The 19,815-nt window shown below is 44.1% G+C and overlaps 1 protein-coding gene across 8 annotated transcripts in view; it reads right to left on the bottom strand.

Moving 5' to 3' along the window:
• Positions 1–19,815, bottom strand: part of SLC12A7 (solute carrier family 12 member 7) — a 745,935-nt gene that overhangs the window by 239,971 nt on the left and 486,149 nt on the right. For all 8 annotated transcript variants that reach the window (XM_073587687.1, XM_073587689.1, XM_073587686.1 and 5 more), the window contains 3 exons: positions 15,611–15,779; positions 15,203–15,398; positions 11,073–11,242 (listed from right to left, as the gene is read on the bottom strand). In XM_073587687.1, coding sequence (XP_073443788.1) covers positions 11,073–11,242; positions 15,203–15,398; positions 15,611–15,779 — 535 coding nt within the window. The remainder of the gene's footprint in view (positions 1–11,072; positions 11,243–15,202; positions 15,399–15,610; positions 15,780–19,815) is intronic.

Genomic DNA, 19,815 nt, shown 5'->3' with positions numbered 1-19,815 from the left:
CCATTGGTCCCCAGTTTAAGGTGGGTGATATGGTTTGGTTGTCATCAATGAATATCGCTATGAAGGTGGCTTCTCCAAAGTTTAAACCTAGATTTATTGGACCTTACAAGATTTTGGAGGTTCTTAATCCAGTCTCTTTTTGATTGGCTCTTCCTGTTACATTTAAGATCCATAACGTGTTTCATAAGTGTCTGTTAAAGAGGTTTGTTGAGCCAGTAGTTCCTGTGGTGGCACCTCCTGACCCGGTATTGGTTGAAGGTAATGTGGAGTATGAGGTTGAGAAGATACTGGATTCTCGCCTGGCTAGACGGAGACTCCAGTATTTGGTTAAATGGAAGGGTTATGGCCAGGAGGATAATTCTTGGGTCCCTGCATCCGATATTCATGCCGAAAGATTGGTTCATGCCTTTCATTGGGCCCATCCTGATCGCCCTGGTGGCGTGGATGAGGGTTCGGTGACCCCTCCTCAAGGGGGAGGTACTGTTGTGAGTTCATTTTCCCCTTCACCGTCGATGTCTGTTGAACTCCCTCTTCTGGTGAAGGAAGTTAGTGAGGCTGATTACCAAACACCTGATCTGGTAGATGATGACTGGGTAACAGGAAATTCTGACTGGATATAAGGCAGCCGACGCCCTTCTGAGTCGCTGGTGATTTCTCTGCTGGATTCTTGAAGACCAGTCTGATTCCTGCTTCCCAAAGATAAGTTTTTGCTCTGCTATTGAACTTATTAGTTTTGTTTACCTTGTTTTTTGGAGTTCAGCCATCCCCGGTCGGGGGTGTGCTGAGTTCCATTTTTGTCTCTGATCAGTTTGTCTCTTTGCTCTGTCTTCAGAATTTACCTGAGTGCTGATATAGTCTTTTTGAAGTCCTAGCGACTTCAGGGCCTGTTTTTCCTATCAGACGGTTGGGACATTTTTTGGTAGGGTTTTTTACGGATTGCAGACAGCAGCTTTTCTATCCTGTCCTTTTTAGTTAGCTTGGGCCCCATCGTTTGCTCAACCTATCTTTCTAGCTGTGTTAGTGTTTTCATCTTGCTTCACCGCCATTATATGTTGGGGGCTGCCTATTGCTTTGGGGTCTGCTCTGGGGGAGTTTAGATTTCCCCTTTCTTTCTTTAGGCCTATTTAGTTCTCCGGCTGTGTTCGAGGGGTCTAGGGCATCGTAGGAACCCCCCACGGCTACTGTTAGTTGTTGTGGATAGAATCAGGGGTCTGCAATCCGAAAGCTACCAACCTCTCCGGTTTTCTGGACTTAGCTTGTATTTTTGTTTTTTCCTCCTTCGGTGACTCATTCATAACAGGAAACATCTGAGTGTTATTCAACCACAAAATGCAGACAAACATAAGGCCCCCGGCATAAGTTAAACTCTGAAGCCCAATAATGAGGCCCTGTACAGTCAAACCCCGACACAGTCAAAGAGCAGTGGCCATGACACGAGGCAGCAAACCGAAGTCAAACAATGAGACTTAACCCAGACATGTGGCCTAATGTTAGCTCAGAGGCCCAAGGCCTAGCTTCCAAGCCCAAAGTAAATGCCAGCACCTAATGCTGGCATAAGTAGTGCAGTTAGTACCAGCCCAGAGGCCTAGTCCATAGAGACAATATTAACACTGTGAACTTACCTGTGCTGCGTCCCTTTATAGGAAAAGGGGAAGCTGGTAATGCCAAGAGCCCACCATGGAGGGAAGCGGCATTAAAATCAGCAATACTATACTAATGCAGTGTCATGTCGGACACTGTTCACACCAGGGTGTCCGGCAGACAGCGGTAATACCCTGTTGGGTATTCTGTTCCAGTCGGGATAGGGTTAACCAGGTTGTCATGCTGGCTGAGGGCTGGGCCACGCCCTTGGTCTTTAAATAGTTCGTCCTGACTATGGGCGTCGCCGACTATAGCTTTAGCCTAGTGCTAGCAATACCGGTCAGCAGTGGTGGTGTTGGAGCGTCTGATATCTGGCGCAGTATATCCCTCAGTGGTTCTTTCTCCAATCTGTTATATATATATTTGGTTGCCCTTGCACATTATTGTATTCCCTTGTGTATTAACTGTGAGGTGTTTCTTTTACCCCTGTCCATACGTATTTGTGGGGTCTGGTGTCTGGTGCCCTCACTGGGTGGAGGGTGGTGGGTTCAGCTTAGGGCTGGACAGGAGACAGGGACAGGGTGGAGGCTCAGGCAGGCACACCTTCAGTGTAAACCCTGGGTAGAGGGACAGACAGGGTTCCCCTAGTCTGAGGGACATCGCAGGGGTCCCGGGGTTTTTGCCTAAAGTAACCTAGGCATACCATGACATTATAGTCGGCCCAAATAATAAAGTGAGAGAAAAAAAAAAAGAGAAAAAAAAAAAAAAAAAAGGTATAGATAGGGAATATAGGGGTTACTTACTATGGATCCTATACTTTCCCTAACCAAGCAGCTGGAGACTCTATCCATACAGGTCACTGAACTCAGGGGGGCGGTCCAGCAACAAGGCCTGTCAGCTCCTGCAGTACCTGCTGAGGCTGCAGCCAGGGCAGCTGAGCCCAAGTTTCCCCTTCCTGAACGATTTGCTGGTGATTGTGGTAAGTTCACGGTGTTTCGTGAATCATGCAAATTGTATTTCCGTATGCGTCCACATTCCTCAGGTAATGAGGCTCAACGCGTGGGCTTGGTGATTTCTTTGCTGAGTGGTGACCCACAGGCCTGGGCCTTTTCACTCCCTTCAGACTCACAGGCATTTGAATCTGTAGATTTTTTTTTCTATGCTCTGGGTTTGATCTATGACGATCCGGATAGATTAAACTTAGCAGAGTCTAAGATACGCTCACTGCTACAGGGTGATCGACCAGCTGAGGATTACTGCACGGAATTCCGGCGCTGGGCGGTGGACACGCAGTGGAATGACCCTGCGCTTAGAAGTCAATTTTTGCATGGGGTTTCTGGAAGGGTTAAACAGACTCTCCTAATGTACGAGACTCCCGCCTCTCTGGAGGCTGCGATGGCACTTGTAGTACGCATAGACCGACGTCTCCGTCAGGGGGCGCTGGTTTCGTTGCCTCCGGGAGGTGGGGGAGTGGTCGGTGAGGTTGCCGCGGGTGAATCCGTGGAACCCATGCAGATCGCTGGTATAGCACAGTCACCGAGTAACAAGCCTAAACGTCCTTGGCACGGAAGGCAGGGGCTCTGTTTTTTTTGTGGCAAAGGAGGACATTTTATTAACGCTTGCCCCCTGGTACCTAAGAAGGGCGCGCCGGCGGAAAACTGATAGGCTCAGAGGGTTTGGAGGAGTCTAGTCTGAGCCTTTGTGTATCCTCCGTCATGGTTTCCCAGTGTATGCTCCCTGCTAGGGTGGTACTTGGGGGGCAAATGCTCTCTATTACAGTATTTATTGATAGTGGCTCAGCTGCCAATCTCATTGATGAGAGGTTCGCGCATACAGCGGGATTTCCGGTGGAGAAATTGCCGAACCCCATCCGGGTGGTTACCATCAATGCTTCCCCGTTGTCTCAAGGGGAGATCACAGAGTGTGTGTTGGATATACAACTCCACATCGGAGTATTACACTCAGAGCGGGTAACTTGTAAGGTGCTTAGTAACTTACCGGCTCAGATGGTTCTGGGCTTTCCATGGTTGTCAATGCATAATCCTGTTATTGATTGGAAGACCCAGGACATAATTCAGTGGAGCAGGGAGTGTCAGGAGAGGTGCCTGGCTACAAGTATTTCCGCTTTGACCCCCAGTATCCCGGAGCCGTTGCTGGATTATGCGGATGTATTTTCTGAGAAGGGTTGTTCGGAACTACCACCGCATCGCCCCTATGACTGTGCTATTAGGTTGAAACCAGGGGCCAAGTTACCTAAAGCTAGAATGTTTAATATCTCAGGTCCCGAGAGGCTAGCTCTCAAGGAATACATTGCGGATAGCCTGAGCAAGGGTCATATTAGACCTTCCTCTTCTCCTCTGGCTGCTGGCTTCTTCTTTGTTAAAAAGAAGGATGGCGGTTTACGCCCGTGTCTGGATTTCAGAGAACTCAACCAGATTACGGTCCGTGATCCTTACCCTATGCCACTTATACCCGATTTATTCAACCAAGTGGTTGGTGCCAGGTGGTTCTCCAAACTGGACCTCAGGGGGGCGTACAATCTTATAAGAGTCCGTCAGGGGGATGAGTGGAAGACAGCGTTCAATACCCCTGAGGGTCACTTTGAGAGTTTGGTAATGCCGTTTGGGTTGACTATGGCACCAGCGGTCTTTCAACACTTCATTAATGATGTCATCTCTCAGTTGTTGGGGAGGTTCGATATAATTTATCTTGACGACATCCTCATTTTCTCTCGCGACCATGATACACATATAGAGCATGTTAGACAGGTTCTGCAGTTGCTCAGAGAGAACAGGCTCTATGTCAAGCTTGAAAAATGTGTGTTTTTCGTACAGGAGCTACCGTTCTTGGGTTATATAATCTCCGCCTCAGGTTTTAAGATGGACACCGCAAAGGTGCAGGCGGTACTACATTGGGATCGGCCTGATAATCTTAAGGCGCTTCAGCGATTTCTTGGCTTCTCCAATTACTATAGGAAATTTATTAAGAACTTCTCTATGATTGCCAAACCACTGACTGACATGACTAAGAAGGGTACCGACTTTTCTGACTGGTCTGAGCCTGCGGTACAGGCGTTTGAATTCCTCAAGAATAGTTTTGCCTCAGCGCCCATTCTGGTGCAGCCCGATGTCTCCTTACCGTTTGTCGTGGAGGTGGATGCGTCGGAGGTTGGAGTGGGGGCTGTACTGTCTCAGGGCCCTTCTTGGGCCAAGTTGCATCCGTGTGCCTTCTTCTCCAAGAAGCTGTCGCCTGCGGAGCGTAATTATGATATTGGCAACAGGGAACTATTGGCCATCAAATTGGCATTTGAGGAGTGGCGACACTTCTTGGAGGGGGCTGTTCATCAGATTACTGTGATAACCGACCATAAGAATTTGCTTTATTTAGAATCTGCTAAGCGCCTGTCCTCCAGACAGGCTCGCTGGGCATTATTCTTCACCCGGTTCAACTTCATTGTTACCTATCGACCTGGGTCGAAGAATGTTAAGGCAGACGCTTTATCCAGGTGTTTTCCTGGTGGAGAGTTATGTGAAGAGCCGGTGACTATTCTCCAAAAGGGTGTGGTGGTATCTGCCATCATGACAGAGATTGAGGCAGAGATTGCGGAGGCTCAGGAGGTGGTACCGCCGGGGTTGCCTGCTAATAAATCTTTTGTGCCGCTACATCTACGCTCTAGAGTGTTGGGCGAACATCACGACACGGTACTGGCAGGTCATCCAGGGGTTAAGAGCACTCTGGAACTGGTATCGCGTCGTTTTTGGTGGCCTAAAATCCGGCAGGATGTGGCCTCATATGTGGCTGCCTGTACCACGTGCGCACGGGCCAAGACTCCTCGTTCCCGTCTCGCTGGTAGCTTGCAGCCTCTCGGGGTGCCCAGTAAGCCATGGACTGAGATTTCCATGGATTTTATTACTGACTTGCCCGCCTCGGCAGGGAACTCGGTCATTTTGGTAATTGTTGATAGGTTCTCCAAAATGTCACATTTCGTTGCTTTACCGTCTTTGCCCAATGCTAAGACTCTTGCTCAGATATTTATTTGCGAGGTGGTCAGACTTCATGGTGTCCCGTCTGACATTGTGTCTGATCGAGGTACGCAGTTTGTGGCAAAGTTTTGGAGAGCTTTTTGTTCTCGCCTTGGAATCAAATTATCTCATTCATCGGCTTTCCACCCTCAGTCTAATGGACAGACTGAGCGGATGAACCAAAACCTGGAGCAATACTTGCGCTGCTTTATTTCCGACAATCAGGAAGAGTGGTCAACGTTTCTTCCTCTGGCAGAATTCGCAATAAACAACCATTGCCAGGAATCGTCTGGGGAATCTCCTTTTTTTGTGTGTATGGTCAACATCCTCAATTTTGCACCTTGCGTCAGGGGTGCTCAGTTGGCGTCCCTGAAGAGGACCAGTTGGGAGCTCAATTGTCGTCTGTTTGGAGGAGAGTCAAGCAGCGCTTGTTGAAGGTGGGTTCCAGGTACAAACGGGTGGCTGACTGCAGACGTGTGCCAGGTCCGGACCTGTGTGTGGGTGATTGGGTGTGGTTATCTACTAGGAACATTAAGCTCAAGATACCGTCACTTAAGTTGGGTCCCAGGTTCATTGGCCCATTTAGAATCTCCGCTGTGATCAACCCAGTGGCATTTCGTTTGGAGTTGCCGGCTGTGTATAAGATTCATAATGTATTTCACAAAGCATTGCTAAAGAAGGTCGTGGGTTTGGTGGATGGTTCCCCCGGGCCACCACCTCCCGTCTTGGTGGATGGTGCGTTGGAATTTGAGGTGTCCAAAGTGGTGGACTCTAGGGTTGTGCGTCGCACTCTACAGTACCTGGTCCACTGGCGTGGCTATGGTCCTGAGGAGAGGACATGGGTGCCGGCCTCTGACATTCATGCTGATCGACTGGTTACTATGTTCCATCGTCGCCATCCGGACAAGCCAGGTCCTCGACATGGTGAGGTTCCGGAGGTCCCTCGTAGAAGGCGGGGTACTGTCATGTCGGACACTGTTCACACCAGGGTGTCCGGCAGACAGCGGTAATACCCTGTTGGGTATTCTGTTCCAGTCGGGATAGGGTTAACCAGGTTGTCATGCTGGCTGAGGGCTGGGCCACGCCCTTGGTCTTTAAATAGTTCATCCTGACTATGGGCGTCGCCGACTATAGCTTTAGCCTAGTGCTAGCAATACCGGTCAGCAGTGGTGGTGTTGGAGCGTCTGATATCTGGTGCAGTATATCCCTCAGTGGTTCTTTCTCCAATCTGTTATATATATATTTGGTTGCCCTTGCACATTATTGTATTCCCTTGTGTATTAACTGTGAGGTGTTTCTTTTACCCCTGTCCATACGTATTTGTGGGGTCTGGTGTCTGGTGCCCTCAGTGGGTGGAGGGTGGTGGGTTCAGCTTAGGGCTGGACAGAAGACAGGGACAGGGTGGAGGCTCAGGCAGGCACACCTTCAGTGTAAACCCTGGGTAGAGGGACAGACAGGGTTCCCCTAGTCTGAGGGACATCGCAGGGGTCCCAGGGTTTTTGCCTAAAGTAACCTAGGCATACCATGACATGCAGATGGTGCACAGATTGGCTGATGGCTGAGGGACCTCTGCCCAGAGATGTGTCGACCTCAGACCACTTGACGGGGGGAAGGGTAAGCCATGGCCCTTCAATCCCATCTCAGTCCGTATGATGAAAATCCACAGGATAAGTTATTTTTACACTAGGAGTAGAGATGAGCGAATCTGTTCAGGTCCCTCCTTATTTGGCAAGCTATAGCGCTTACCGAATAAGCTGCAAAGGGAACCCAGCTACCTGGATCGCTCCCGATTATCAGCTGTCCTACAATAACACTACTACTAAAATTCAACAATTTGAGTACATTTCAGCAAATTTTAAGTTCTAAAGTATTGATGCCACTAAAAGTCCTTAAAAGGGTTGGCGACTTGGAAAATAAAAAAGGAAATCTTTCTCAAGGTCAATTGCACCCCTCCACTCGATTGTTGTGCCCCTCTGTAATCTCGTGACATGGGCTCTGCAGCCTACATAATTCCTTCCAAAGAAACAGTTTAAAGTATGCTTTTTTATGTTATGAAGCACAACAGGGACATTGAAAAAAAGGGCTTTATAGTAGTGGACAACTCCTTTAACTCCTTCTTGAGGTTACAATTTTCCTCCCCTTCCTCCTAGAGATATAACTTATTGCTCCGTCCACATGGCCATATGAATATGAGGGCTTGTTTTTTGTGGGAAGAGTTGTAATTTTGTATGACACCATTGATTCTATTATGTGATGAACTGGAAAGTGGGGAAAAAAATCCAAGAACAGCAAAATAGCAAAAAATGTACAATTCTGCAATTGTATTTATTTACCATGTTTACTATATGGCAAAACTGACCTGGCAATATGATTCTCCAAGTTAATACGATTATGCAAAACCAAACATGCATAGTTGTATTTATTTATTTGCATTTAAAAGGGGTAAAAAAATGGGGAAAGTTGTAAGAAAAAAAAAAGAATTTCACTTGTGTCATTTTCAGAGATAATGTTTACAATTTTTGGTCGATATGGCTGAGGTCTTATTTTTTGCACTCTGAGTTGACATTTTTATTGATACCAATTTGAGGTAGAACCAATATTTTGAACACCTCTTATTATGTTTTCTTTCAGTATGGCAGCAGCCAAAAAAACATAATTCTGTAGTTTCAGTTTTCTTTTTCATTGGTGCGTTTTAACAATCAGGTTAAATTACATTTTGATAGATTTGACTTTTTGACTTTTACAAACGCAGCAATTCCAAATATGGGTATTTTTATTTATTTTTAATGGGAAGTAATTTTAACTTTCATTTATATATTTAAAAAAAAATTCCACTGTATATTGTATTTGTTAGCCCCCTTAGACCGGAACTTGTGTTCCAGCTGTGATGGCAATGCATCGTTGCCCCATGATCATGCCACAGGCGCATAAAATGACGCCTCCATCTGCTGACGTGCATTAAATGCAGCTGTTGACAGCAGAAGTTAACAGGTTAAAAGCTGCAAGAGGAGCTCTGCTCCACCCACTATCAGCCATCATCGGCCAGGAAAGATGTTGGCTCTGCATCAAAGTCCGGGAGCCGGTATATGACATACCATTACAGACTGTTGATAAAGGGTTAAAATTTCATTTGAGCAAAGAATTCTCAAATACACTGTAGAGAAAATAACCGAATTCTGTTTTTTTTTTTCAGTGAGTCTGAATCTCATAGTTTTATAAATAAGCACCAATGTTTAAGGCTATGTTGTCTTCCTTTACAAACATTTGTAAGAAAAAATGTGACGTTTAAAAACTTACTGAACTGCAGCATGGTCCTGTAATAGGATGCCGATGCTGCAACAATCCAGTTTGCGAAACTTCTTCCTTCATAAATATTTGATGAGCAACTGCGAGTGACCTTATTAAAAAGCCAAGACTGTTGGGAAGAACAGCAACTCGGCCACAAAGCAGACACCACATCGAGTTACACAGTGTGATCATCGAGCGGTGCACATTAAAGGCACCAATGGTCTGCTGACTCACTGCAGAGCTCCCCATCCACCTCTGGCAAAAACTATGCTCTGAGAGCATTACTTCTCTCAGACAAATTATCAAGTTTCGGAAGGATTGATGTAAATATATATACTCGAGTATAAGCCGAATTTTTCAGCACATTTTTATGCTGAAAATGTTCCCCTTGGCTTATACTTCAGTGAGGGTCCCACAAGACAGAAGGGGAGCAGGTCACAGGAGGCAGGAGCCGGCTGCTTCATCTAAAGCCTGTGCCCACTGCTAAAGAGAAATGAATATTCACTGCGCTTGCAGTGAATATTAATTTCTCTTTAATAGCGGGCAGAGTAGTCACAGCTGCCAGCTTCCGGCAATAACATGTGCCCACTCCTTAAGGGAATGAATGTTCACTGCTCTTCACTCCCATGGGAGTGAAGAGCAGTGAATATTCATTCTCTTTAATAGCGGGTACACGTGAAAGCCCGGCGGCTGCAGGAAGCCGGCGGCTGCTGCTACTGTGCCCGCTACTAAAGAGCAATGAATATTCACTGCCCTCCATGCAAATAGTCCCGGCGTGGAGAACAGTGAGTATTCCAGCAGCTGTCCTCGGCTTGAAAGCAGCGCATGACGTCAGTGTCATGCGCTGCTTACAAGCATAAATCAGCTGCTGGCATTGGAACAAGATTTTGCAAGGGAGCACAGGAAGGTAAGTAGGATGATTTATTTTTTTATGTTTTTCTGATGGGGCCCATGCATAGAAGGAAGGGGATGAGGAGGCTATGCATACCAGGATAGGGATGAGGGGGCCATGCATACCAGGATAGGGATGAGGAGGCCCTCTATGCCAGGATAGGGATGAGGGGGCCCTCCATACCAGGATAGGGATGAGGAGGCCATGCATACCAAGATAGGAATGAGGGGGCCATGTATACCAGGATAGGGATGATGGAGCCCTCCATACCAGGATAGGGATGAGAAGGCCCTCTATGCCAGGATAGGGATGAGGGGGCCCTCCATACCAGGATAGGGATGAGGGGGCCCTCCATACCAGGATAGGGATGAGGGGGTCCTCCATACCAGGATAGGGATGAGGAGGCCCTGTTTACCAGGATAAGGATGAGGGGGCCATGCATACCAGGATAGGGATGAGGGGGCCATGTATTCCAGGCTTATACTTGAATCAATAAAGCTTTCCCATTTTTTTGTGGTAAAATTAGGTACTTTGGCTTATATTTGGATTGGTTTATACTCGAGTATATACGGTAAGTTACATTGGACTCTGGATAAGTGCAAACATGTTCTGTGGAGTGACTTATCTATCTGGCAATCTGATGTATGTCTTTGGCAACTGACAGGAGAATGCCTGACTGCACTGGACCAACTGTAAAGTTTGGTGGAGGAGGGATGATGCTATTGGGTGGTTCTTCAGAAGATGGCCCAGGCCTCTAAGTTGCAGTGAAGGGAAACTTTAAGATTTCCCCATACCAAGACATTTTGGACTATCTTTGTTTGAACAGTATGGGGGAAGACCTTTTTCTGTTCCAGTGTGCCTGAGCACTACTGCACAAGCAAAGGTCCATAAAAATATGGTTGAGCGAGTTTAATGTAGAAAAACTAGACTGGCCCACACAAAGCCCTGATCTCAACCCATCAGATATCTTTTGGATGAAATGATTGAGGATTGCCAGCTAGGTCCTCTTGGCAATCATCAGTTTCTGATCTCATAAAGCGCTCTAATAGATGAATGGGCAAAAACTGCCACATGTGACATGCTCCTAAAGCTTGTAAACCTTTCACAAAAAAAGTGTAAACTGTTAAAGCTGCAAATAGAGACAAACTTAATATTAATGGCTATACTTTAGATTTAGATTGGAATGTCACTCCTGTATGTGTAACGTGTAGGCGGTCCAATATTTTTGTCCATATATAATATTTTCAGGTGTTATTAAAATGTAGAAAACCAATGAAGTAGATACATACCTTATGCTGGCGCAACAGGAAAGGCAGCAGCATCAACATTCCACCGTCATGCACAATCCACCACACATCAACATTTCCTTCAGCAAAGCGCTCCTGGTTGGTAGGGAACAAATCTATATTTTTGGCCACAAGTAAAGCTTGCTGAGCTGTTGTAGCATCTCGTACAGTGTCTGTAAACATACATAAAAATGAGAAAATGCAGCTATACTTAACACAAGTTTTCTACTTAATAGAGAATTGATAAAGCCACTAAAGAGTAAACAAAAAAACTTTATTAATAAGGAATAGCAAATAATTAAAACCATAAAATAAAGGGGAAAAAGTGCATAAAACCACACTTGCAGGCAACATTTACACCCATTCCTTAGAGAGATTCAGAACTAATCATAAATGTCAAAATGGTTGACACATCCACAGGGCCGGCGTTAGTGGCAGGCAGACCAGGCAGCTGCCTAGGGCCCCCACTCCCTCAGGAGCCCCCAGCTAGCAGCACATCATGCAGCCGCTATGGGGCCCGTGAGGCAGGGGTGCCCCGCCTGCCGCCAGCGCCGAATCACCCCACTACATTGATCTATACCGGCATCATAGACACCGGTATAGTTCAAAGCAATGATGGAGGAGAGCGTGTCAGATGATGCTCCCTCTCCCATCTTTGCCCTCTGACTCTGACTGCGGGTGCGCTGCGTGTGGCTGTGCTATATACTGTGTGGCTATGTTATATACCATGGGGGTACAATATACATTATATTCTATGGGGGAGGCTGTGTTATATACTATGGGGGGTACATTATACATTATATTCTATGGGGGCTAAATTATATTCTATGGGGAGGTGGGCTGTATTATATTCTATTCAGGGCTACATTATAATCTATGGGGGCTGGATTATATTTATTACTAGCTGAAGAGCCCAGCACTGCCCGGGCATAGTAACTAACTGTGGTTAGTTATAACAAATTATAATTATCCTCCATCCCATAGTCCCGTGCCCATATACCCATCATACATATCCACCATCCCATAGGCCCGTGCCCATACACCCATCATACATATCCTCCATCCCATAGTCGAGTGCCCATATACCCATCACACATCCTCCATCCCATAGTCCCATGCCCATATACCCATCATACATATTCTCCATCCCATAGTCCCATGCCCATATACCCATCATACATATTCGCCATCCCATAGTCGAGTGCCCATATACCATCACACATCCTTCATCTCACAGTCCCATGCCCATATACCCATCATACATATCCTCCATCCCATAGTCCAGTGCCCATATACCCATCACACATCCTCCATCCCATGGTCAACCATTATGACATCATAATGAGCGGTGGGGCTTGCAACCTATGATGACATCAGCGTCGCCATGGCAACTATTATGACATCATAATAAGGGGTGGGGCTTGATACACACACACTTTTTCCCCATTATGTAGATAGGGGAAAACTTGTTTGGTGAATTGGAACGTACGGGGTTAAAATTTCACCTCACAACATAGCTTAGGACACTCTCGGGGTCCAGACGTGTGACTGTGCCAAATTTTGTGGCTGTAGCTGCAACGGTGCGGATGCCAATCCCGGACATACACACACATACATACACACACTTGAGCTTTATATATTAGATATTCTATGAGGGGTGATTGCATTACAATCTATGAGGGGGCTTCATTATACTTTATGAGGGGGCTACATTATACTATACGTGGAGGGCTACATTGTATTCTATGGAGGGGCTGCATTATACTATATGAGGGGGGCTGCATAATCTATAAAGGGTTACATTATATTCTGTGGAGTGGCTGCATTATACTCTGTGGGGTGGTTGCATTATACTGCATCGAGGACTATGGGGAATACATTATACTATATGAAGAATTATGGGGTGCATTATACTATAGGAAGTGAATTGTACTACATGGATTACTGGAGGTGCATTATAATATATCGAGGACTGAGCAGTGCATTTTAACACATGGAGGACTATTAGGTGTGTATTATACTATATGGAGGACTGAATAGTGTATTATACTATATGGAGGACTGAGTGTATTTGAATATATGGAGAGCTATGAGGAGTATATTATACCATATTGAGGACTAGGAGGAGTGTATTATACTACATGGAGGACTATGGGGAGTGTATTATACTATATGGAGGACTATGGGGCACATTATATAATATGGAGGGCTATGGGGTATAAACTGTAGCTGTGCTGCTGATAACATGATACTGTATGGTGATCTGATAGGGATCCATTAGTGATCGTTCTGTCCCCATCATTCTTTCTCAGATGGTGCAAAGAGGCCGGAAAACAAGTGTTGAACGACTTCAATATTGTCGATCATACTCATTTACCGGCCTGAACTCAGCGCATGTAACTACAACCGAAATGCTTCTGTGTGATGTGCAATATGTTAGCATTTGGGGCCCCATTTTAAACTTTGCCTAGGGCCCCAGTTTGCCTAAAAATGGCCCTGCACACCCAAGATATACCTACAGACAACACATGCACACAAAAGGGTGTCTACATATTGACACATACTATAGAACATGACCTCTTTATTTGACAAAATAATACTCAAAACCATTAATGTTATGACTTTTGTGAATTAACTGGTTAAATATCTGTGAATCAATGTAAGCTTATCAGAAGTACGTCCTCCATTATGGAGAGAACTACATGATTATGGGCTCAATAGTCTACAGAAGGACCACGTCCTCCCTGTGCCCCGCCTAGTTAAAGGGGTTGTCCACTGTGAGACAACACCTGCTTAAACCCTTTCCCAACATGACGATTTTTCGTTTTTTCTCCCCTTCTTCCAAGAACAATAACTTTATCTTTCTGTTGACAAAGCCATATGAGAACTTTTATGCGTTGGATGTACATGAAAATGTGGCAAAAATTCTAAGTATATTGAAATTGTGAAAAAAAAACCAAAAAAAAAACCACAATTCTGCAACTGATTATAGGTTGTGATTTTACTTCATTGTACGTTAAAAATGGCCTGACAGTAGGATTCTCCAGGTCCATACAATGATGTCCTTACCAAACATAAAAAAAAAGGAAACAGTAAACGTTTGTAAGTGGTGTAAAAACCCAGAAACTTTAAACAAAAAAAAATTGCTTGCGTTGTGTCATTTTTCGAGACTAGTAAGGTTCTCATTTGTATGGAGCTGTATGAGGGATTGTTATTTGCTTGGCGAGATGGCATTTTTGCGGGTATACTTTTGTGGTAGACACAAAGTTTTAGGCACTTACTATTGTGTTTTTTTTGTCTTGGCAACACTGCAAAAAGAATGCAATTAGATTTTTTTTCTCTTTGTGGCGTTAACCAATTGGCATAATTAATTTCATATTTTGATAGATCAGACAGTTTGATATAATATGTGAATTTTTAACATTTTTTTAATGGGGGGGTGGGGGAGAGGGGGATTTTCACTGTCTGATATTGGCAGTGCCATTAAAGGAGTTTTCCTCACTGAGCGAAGCTCTGCTCCATTCGTTGATGTGAGAGGTAGATGACAGCTTAATAATACATGCTGGGAAAGATGCTGGCTCCATTCCTGAGCCTGCATCAAAAGAGACATGACATAAGATGAGACATTATGTCATATGTCAGGAAGGGGTTAATCACTTCAGCACCCCATAGAAAATAAGAACAATCTAAGTTCACCTCCCATAGAGGTGCAGTTCCAAAGATATGGGCGCTGTAGTTTCTTATGTGATAGCATCTGATTAACATGCTGTCAGAGTGGACATCAGCTCTGACAATAGTAAAAGTGTCAGTTAATCGGAGGCTGTTAACTGGCTGCAGCGGTCACACAACCTGCCGGGAATAGAACTGCTGGAATAGCAGCCTCACTGCGGGAGGCGAATATAGATGTTTTTTTCATTTTCTATGGGACGTTGAAGCAATTAAACAGGAGTTTCCCAGTAGTAGACAACCCCTTTAACAAAAAGAGGCTAACTAGTAGGAAACTGGAACTACTCCTGACGCAGACTGCCAGTCTCCAGAGTCCACACCATGTGAAAAAGTCACTCCTTCAATGGTGCAGCAATATCACTTCATTAATATTTCAGAATCCCTTCTGAAAAAAAGGCAATACCCACCAACAAAAGGTTTCCAGCTGTAAGGATTGTTTGGCTGCTTCCACGAGTGCGGCCAAGCCATTAACACAGTATTGTGCTTCATACCGCCAAGACCAGCAGACTGGATCAAGTGCGACATTCCATCTCGTACACTGGGCGACACGACTAGCTGACAAAATCCTTTTGTCTTTTCTACACTCATTAAAGCTTTAACATTCTAAAATAGAATAAAAAAAACAGATTTACTTAAAACACAAAATAACCATACAAACAAAGTGAACTGGATCAGTCACATGGAGTTTGCCAAGCATTTGGATAATAGCAGCATACATCTCATTACTGTATAATTCATAGAGTCACAGCAATGAAGAAACCACCCAAGTGTGAAGGAAGTACAGTACTAAGCCATCTCAGGGTGACTGTTCTTACATCTTCGCCTTTCTGAGCTTCTATGTGTTTATCCAGAAAAGTCCCCTGGAGCACAGAACCAACAATTGTTAATCCTTTGCCAGCCTTCAGTTGAGTGGTCAGTGAAAGAAGTCGGGGATGCTTCACATTCTGCTCTGAATCTAGGTTTACCAACACCAAAATCTGAGGTCTGAAATACATGAAAAATTAAGAGTTATCCACAGAGCCAGATGATTTTCTTAGAAGTGTTGGCAGTCAGACAGAGCTGATACACAAGGTCCATGTTCTTTGTAGTCCACTCTAGTGTTAGTGTTCAACAACACAAACCTAAACCGTTATACAGAAGACTCTCATAAGGTCCTGTCAGAAGTAGGTCCGCGTACCCCCTGATGTCTACCTCTGGCGGAAATCTCTGCTGCATCTCACTGTATTTACAGTGTTGTATTTTCTTTTTCTGTCCCTCTCCTCTGCAAATGAGAAATTATTAGTCAATGCTTTCCCATATAGTGGAAAACAGCAAGGCATTCCAGTGCATATTTGCTGGCTAGCCTATGCTAAAGGACAATCTTTTTCTTCTGGCATATGCTGGGTGCACGGGGGTGTGTAGACATAGTTGTAGACTAGGCCAGAAGTGGAAACATCAGGCACTGGTAAGCGCTCCATGTAGGAGCTGATGATTAAACGTGCTATTATATTTGGTGAAGGTGCCAGGGGGAGGGGTAGGGTGTTGTGATACTATGAGGGCACATAGTGGGGAAATGGGGACATTTATGGGACAATTTGGAGCAAATAAGTGGGGATTGTAAAAGGGGACATAGACTATGCAGAGAGGCAGTGTGGTGGAAAAAAGGAGAGGGGCAGTGTGGTGAAACAATATGCAGAGGGGCAGTGTGGAGGGGGGAGGAGAGGCCAAAACGTCAGTGAAACATTTATCTGTCTCTAAAGGCTGACACAATAAATATTTTTTGCAAATCTACCTTGTTTTATTACAAGTGTGTGTGTGGGGTGTTTTGTGCAACAACAGTGGAGGGCAATTATTTATTCAGGAGCACAGCATGGGAGATATTTATATTTATGAGGCATTATGATGATAATTTTATTTTTAAGGACACCGTTTCAGGAGGTGCACCTGAAGACAGAAGAGGGAAATCTGGAGAGACTAACTCTGGGCGTGAAATCTCTGCATAGCATCTGTACTACATGGAGACAAAAGAACAACTCCAGTCAGAGAAGATATCACTTATAAGGTACCTAGATGTAAATGTTTATTTGTGTTACTGACTACAACTCATCAGTGCTCTGGTTCCTATATGGTCCACAGTCTCATGGTCACTGGTAACAACAACTTCCAGTATCTCCTTACCATTCTTAAGGATATATTGGGAATTTTAGACTCATGCAATACAATTATACATGGGGCTTGGTGCATTCATGTACTGATTATGGTTCTAGTGCTGCATTCTTACACATCCAGAGATTCTGGTGTTGTGTTCATGTTCTGGCGTTGTATTAATGTGCTTACAGTGGTTCTGATCTTGTATACATGTAGCAATCCACAGCATACTTGATAGCTAGATTAGAACTAAAAAATCCTTCAAATGTAGAGATTTTAGACTATGAGGGGGATTTGGCGAGTTTCTGCTCCAAAAACTCAGTTTAAGCTAGTGTATGTTCACACTAAAATTTTTGTAGCAGAAACTCACAAAATCCTCCTTAACCCCCAAGGGTGGTTTGCACGTTCATGACCGGGCCAATTTTTACAATTCTGACCACTGTCCCTTTATGAGGTAATAACTCTGGAACGCTTCCATGGATCCTGGTGATTCTGACATTGTTTTCTTGTGACATATTGTATTTCATGCTAGTGGTAAAATTTCATTCATATAACTTGCGTTTATTTGTGAAAAAAAACGGAAATTTGGTGAAAATTTCGCAATTTTCCAACTTTGAATTTTTATGCCCTTAAATCACAGAGATACGGCACACAAAAAACTTAATAAGTAACATTTCCCACATGTTTACTTTACAACAGCACAATTTTGGAACCCAAATTTTTTTTTCTTAGGAAGTTATAAGGGTTAAAAATTGACCAGCGATTTCTCATTTTTGCAACACCATCTTATTTTTACGAACCACATCACATTTGAAGCCACTTTGAGGGGTCTATATGATAGAAAATACCCAAAAGTGACACCATTCTAAAAACTGCACCCCTTAAGGTGCTCAAAACCACATTCAAAAAGTTTATTAACCCTTCAGGTGCTTCACAGGAATTTTTTGAATATTTAAAAAAAAATGAACATTTAACTTTTTTTCACAAAAAAAATACTTCAGGTTCAATTTTTTTTATTTTACCAAGGGTAACAGGAGAAGTTGGACTGCAAAAGTTATTGCGCAGTTTGTCCTGAGTATGCTCATACCTGATATGTGGGGGGGAACCACTGTTTCGCCGCATGGCAGAGCTCAGAAGGGAAGGAGCGCCGTTTGACTTTTTCAATGCAAAATTGGCTAGAATTCAGATCGGACGCCATGTCATGTTTGGAGAGCCCATGATGTACCTAAACAGTGGAAACCCCCCACAAGTGACCCCATTTTGGAAACTAGACCCCCCAAGGAACTTATCTAGATATGTGGTGAGAACTTTGAACCAACAAGGGCTTCACAGAAGTTTATAACGTACAGCGGTACAATTAAAAAATCATTTTTTCCACAAAAATGATCCTTTCACCCCCAATTGAAAATAAAAAAAACATTTTTTTTCCACAAAAATGATATTTTTGCCCCCAATTTTTTATTTTCCTAAGGGTAACAGGAGAAATTGGACCCCAAAAGTTGTTTTGCAATTTGTCCTGAGTAGGCTGATACCCCATATATGGGGGTAAAACACTGTTTGGGAGCATGGCAGAGCTTGGAAGGGAAGGAGCACCATTTGACTTTTTCAACGCAGAATTGGCTGGAATTGAGATCAGACGCCATGTTACATTTGGAGAGCACCTGAAGTGCCCAAACAGTGGAAACCCCCCAATTCTAACTCCAGCCCTAACCCTAACCCTATTGGGAAAATGGAAATAAATACATTTTTTTTATTTTATTATTTTTCCCTAACTAAGGGGGTGATAACGGGGGGTTTGATTTACTATTTATGGTGGTTTTTATGTTTGGCAGCTGTCACACGCTAAAAGACGCTTTTTATTGTAAAAATAGTTTTTGCATCACCACATATTGAGAGCTATAATTTTTCCATATTTTGACCCACTGAGTCATGTGAGGTCTTATTTTTTGCAGGACGAGTTGACGCTTTTATTGGTACCATGTTCGGGCACGTGACATCTTTTGATCGCTTTTTATTCCGATTTTTGGGACGTAGAATGCACAAAAAGCAGCGTTTCATGAATTTCTTTTTGGGGGTGCGTTTACACTGTTCCGCCTGCGGTAAAATTGATAAAGCCCTTTTATTCTTTGGGTCAGTACGGTTACAGTGATACCTCATTTAGGTCTTTTATGTTTTGGCGATTTTATGCAATGAAAACAATTTTATATAAAAAAAAAATTATTTTTGCATCGCTTTATTCTGCGAGCTATAACTTTTTTCTTTTTTCACTGATGACGCTGTATGGCGGCTCGTTTTTTGCAGGACAAGATGACGTTTTCAGCGGCACAATGCATATTTATATGCGTCTTTTTGATCGCGCGTTATTGCACTTTTTGTTCGGCGGTATGATAATAAATCATTATTTTTTGCTTCGTTTTTTATTTTTATTTTTTGAGGGGTTCGCTAAAGGGGTTAACTAATGGGACAGTTTTATAGGGCGGGTCGTTACGGATGCGGCGATACCAAGTATGTGTACTTTTATTGCTTTTTTTTTTTGTTTTTTTATTTCCAAAAAATGAATTTATTAGGGAATATTTTTTTTTTTTTTAATTTATTTAGCGATTGTTTTAAAATTATTTTTACACTTTTTTTTTTTAACTTTATTACATTGTCCCAGGTGGGACATCACTGTCCTGTGACAGATCACTGATTTGTCACATCACAGATCACTGTGACAGATCAGCGATCTGTCACAGGTACTGCACAAGGCTTCCTCCTTGCCTGCGCTTTGCAGGCATGAGGAAGCCAGCTCCCTGCAGGCCCCCGAAGGTTCCCGTCGCCATCTTAGATTCGGGGACCTGCAGGGATGGAGCCCCCCGCAGCAGCACTGCACATTGCGCTGCTGTGGGGGGCT

Source organism: Dendrobates tinctorius, unplaced genomic scaffold, assembly GCF_039654945.1.
Source record: "Dendrobates tinctorius isolate UK_male_01 unplaced genomic scaffold, ASM3965494v1 ptg000102l, whole genome shotgun sequence".
Classification (NCBI taxonomy): domain Eukaryota; kingdom Metazoa; phylum Chordata; class Amphibia; order Anura; family Dendrobatidae; genus Dendrobates; species Dendrobates tinctorius.
This window is presented reverse-complemented; position numbering and strand designations above follow the sequence as displayed.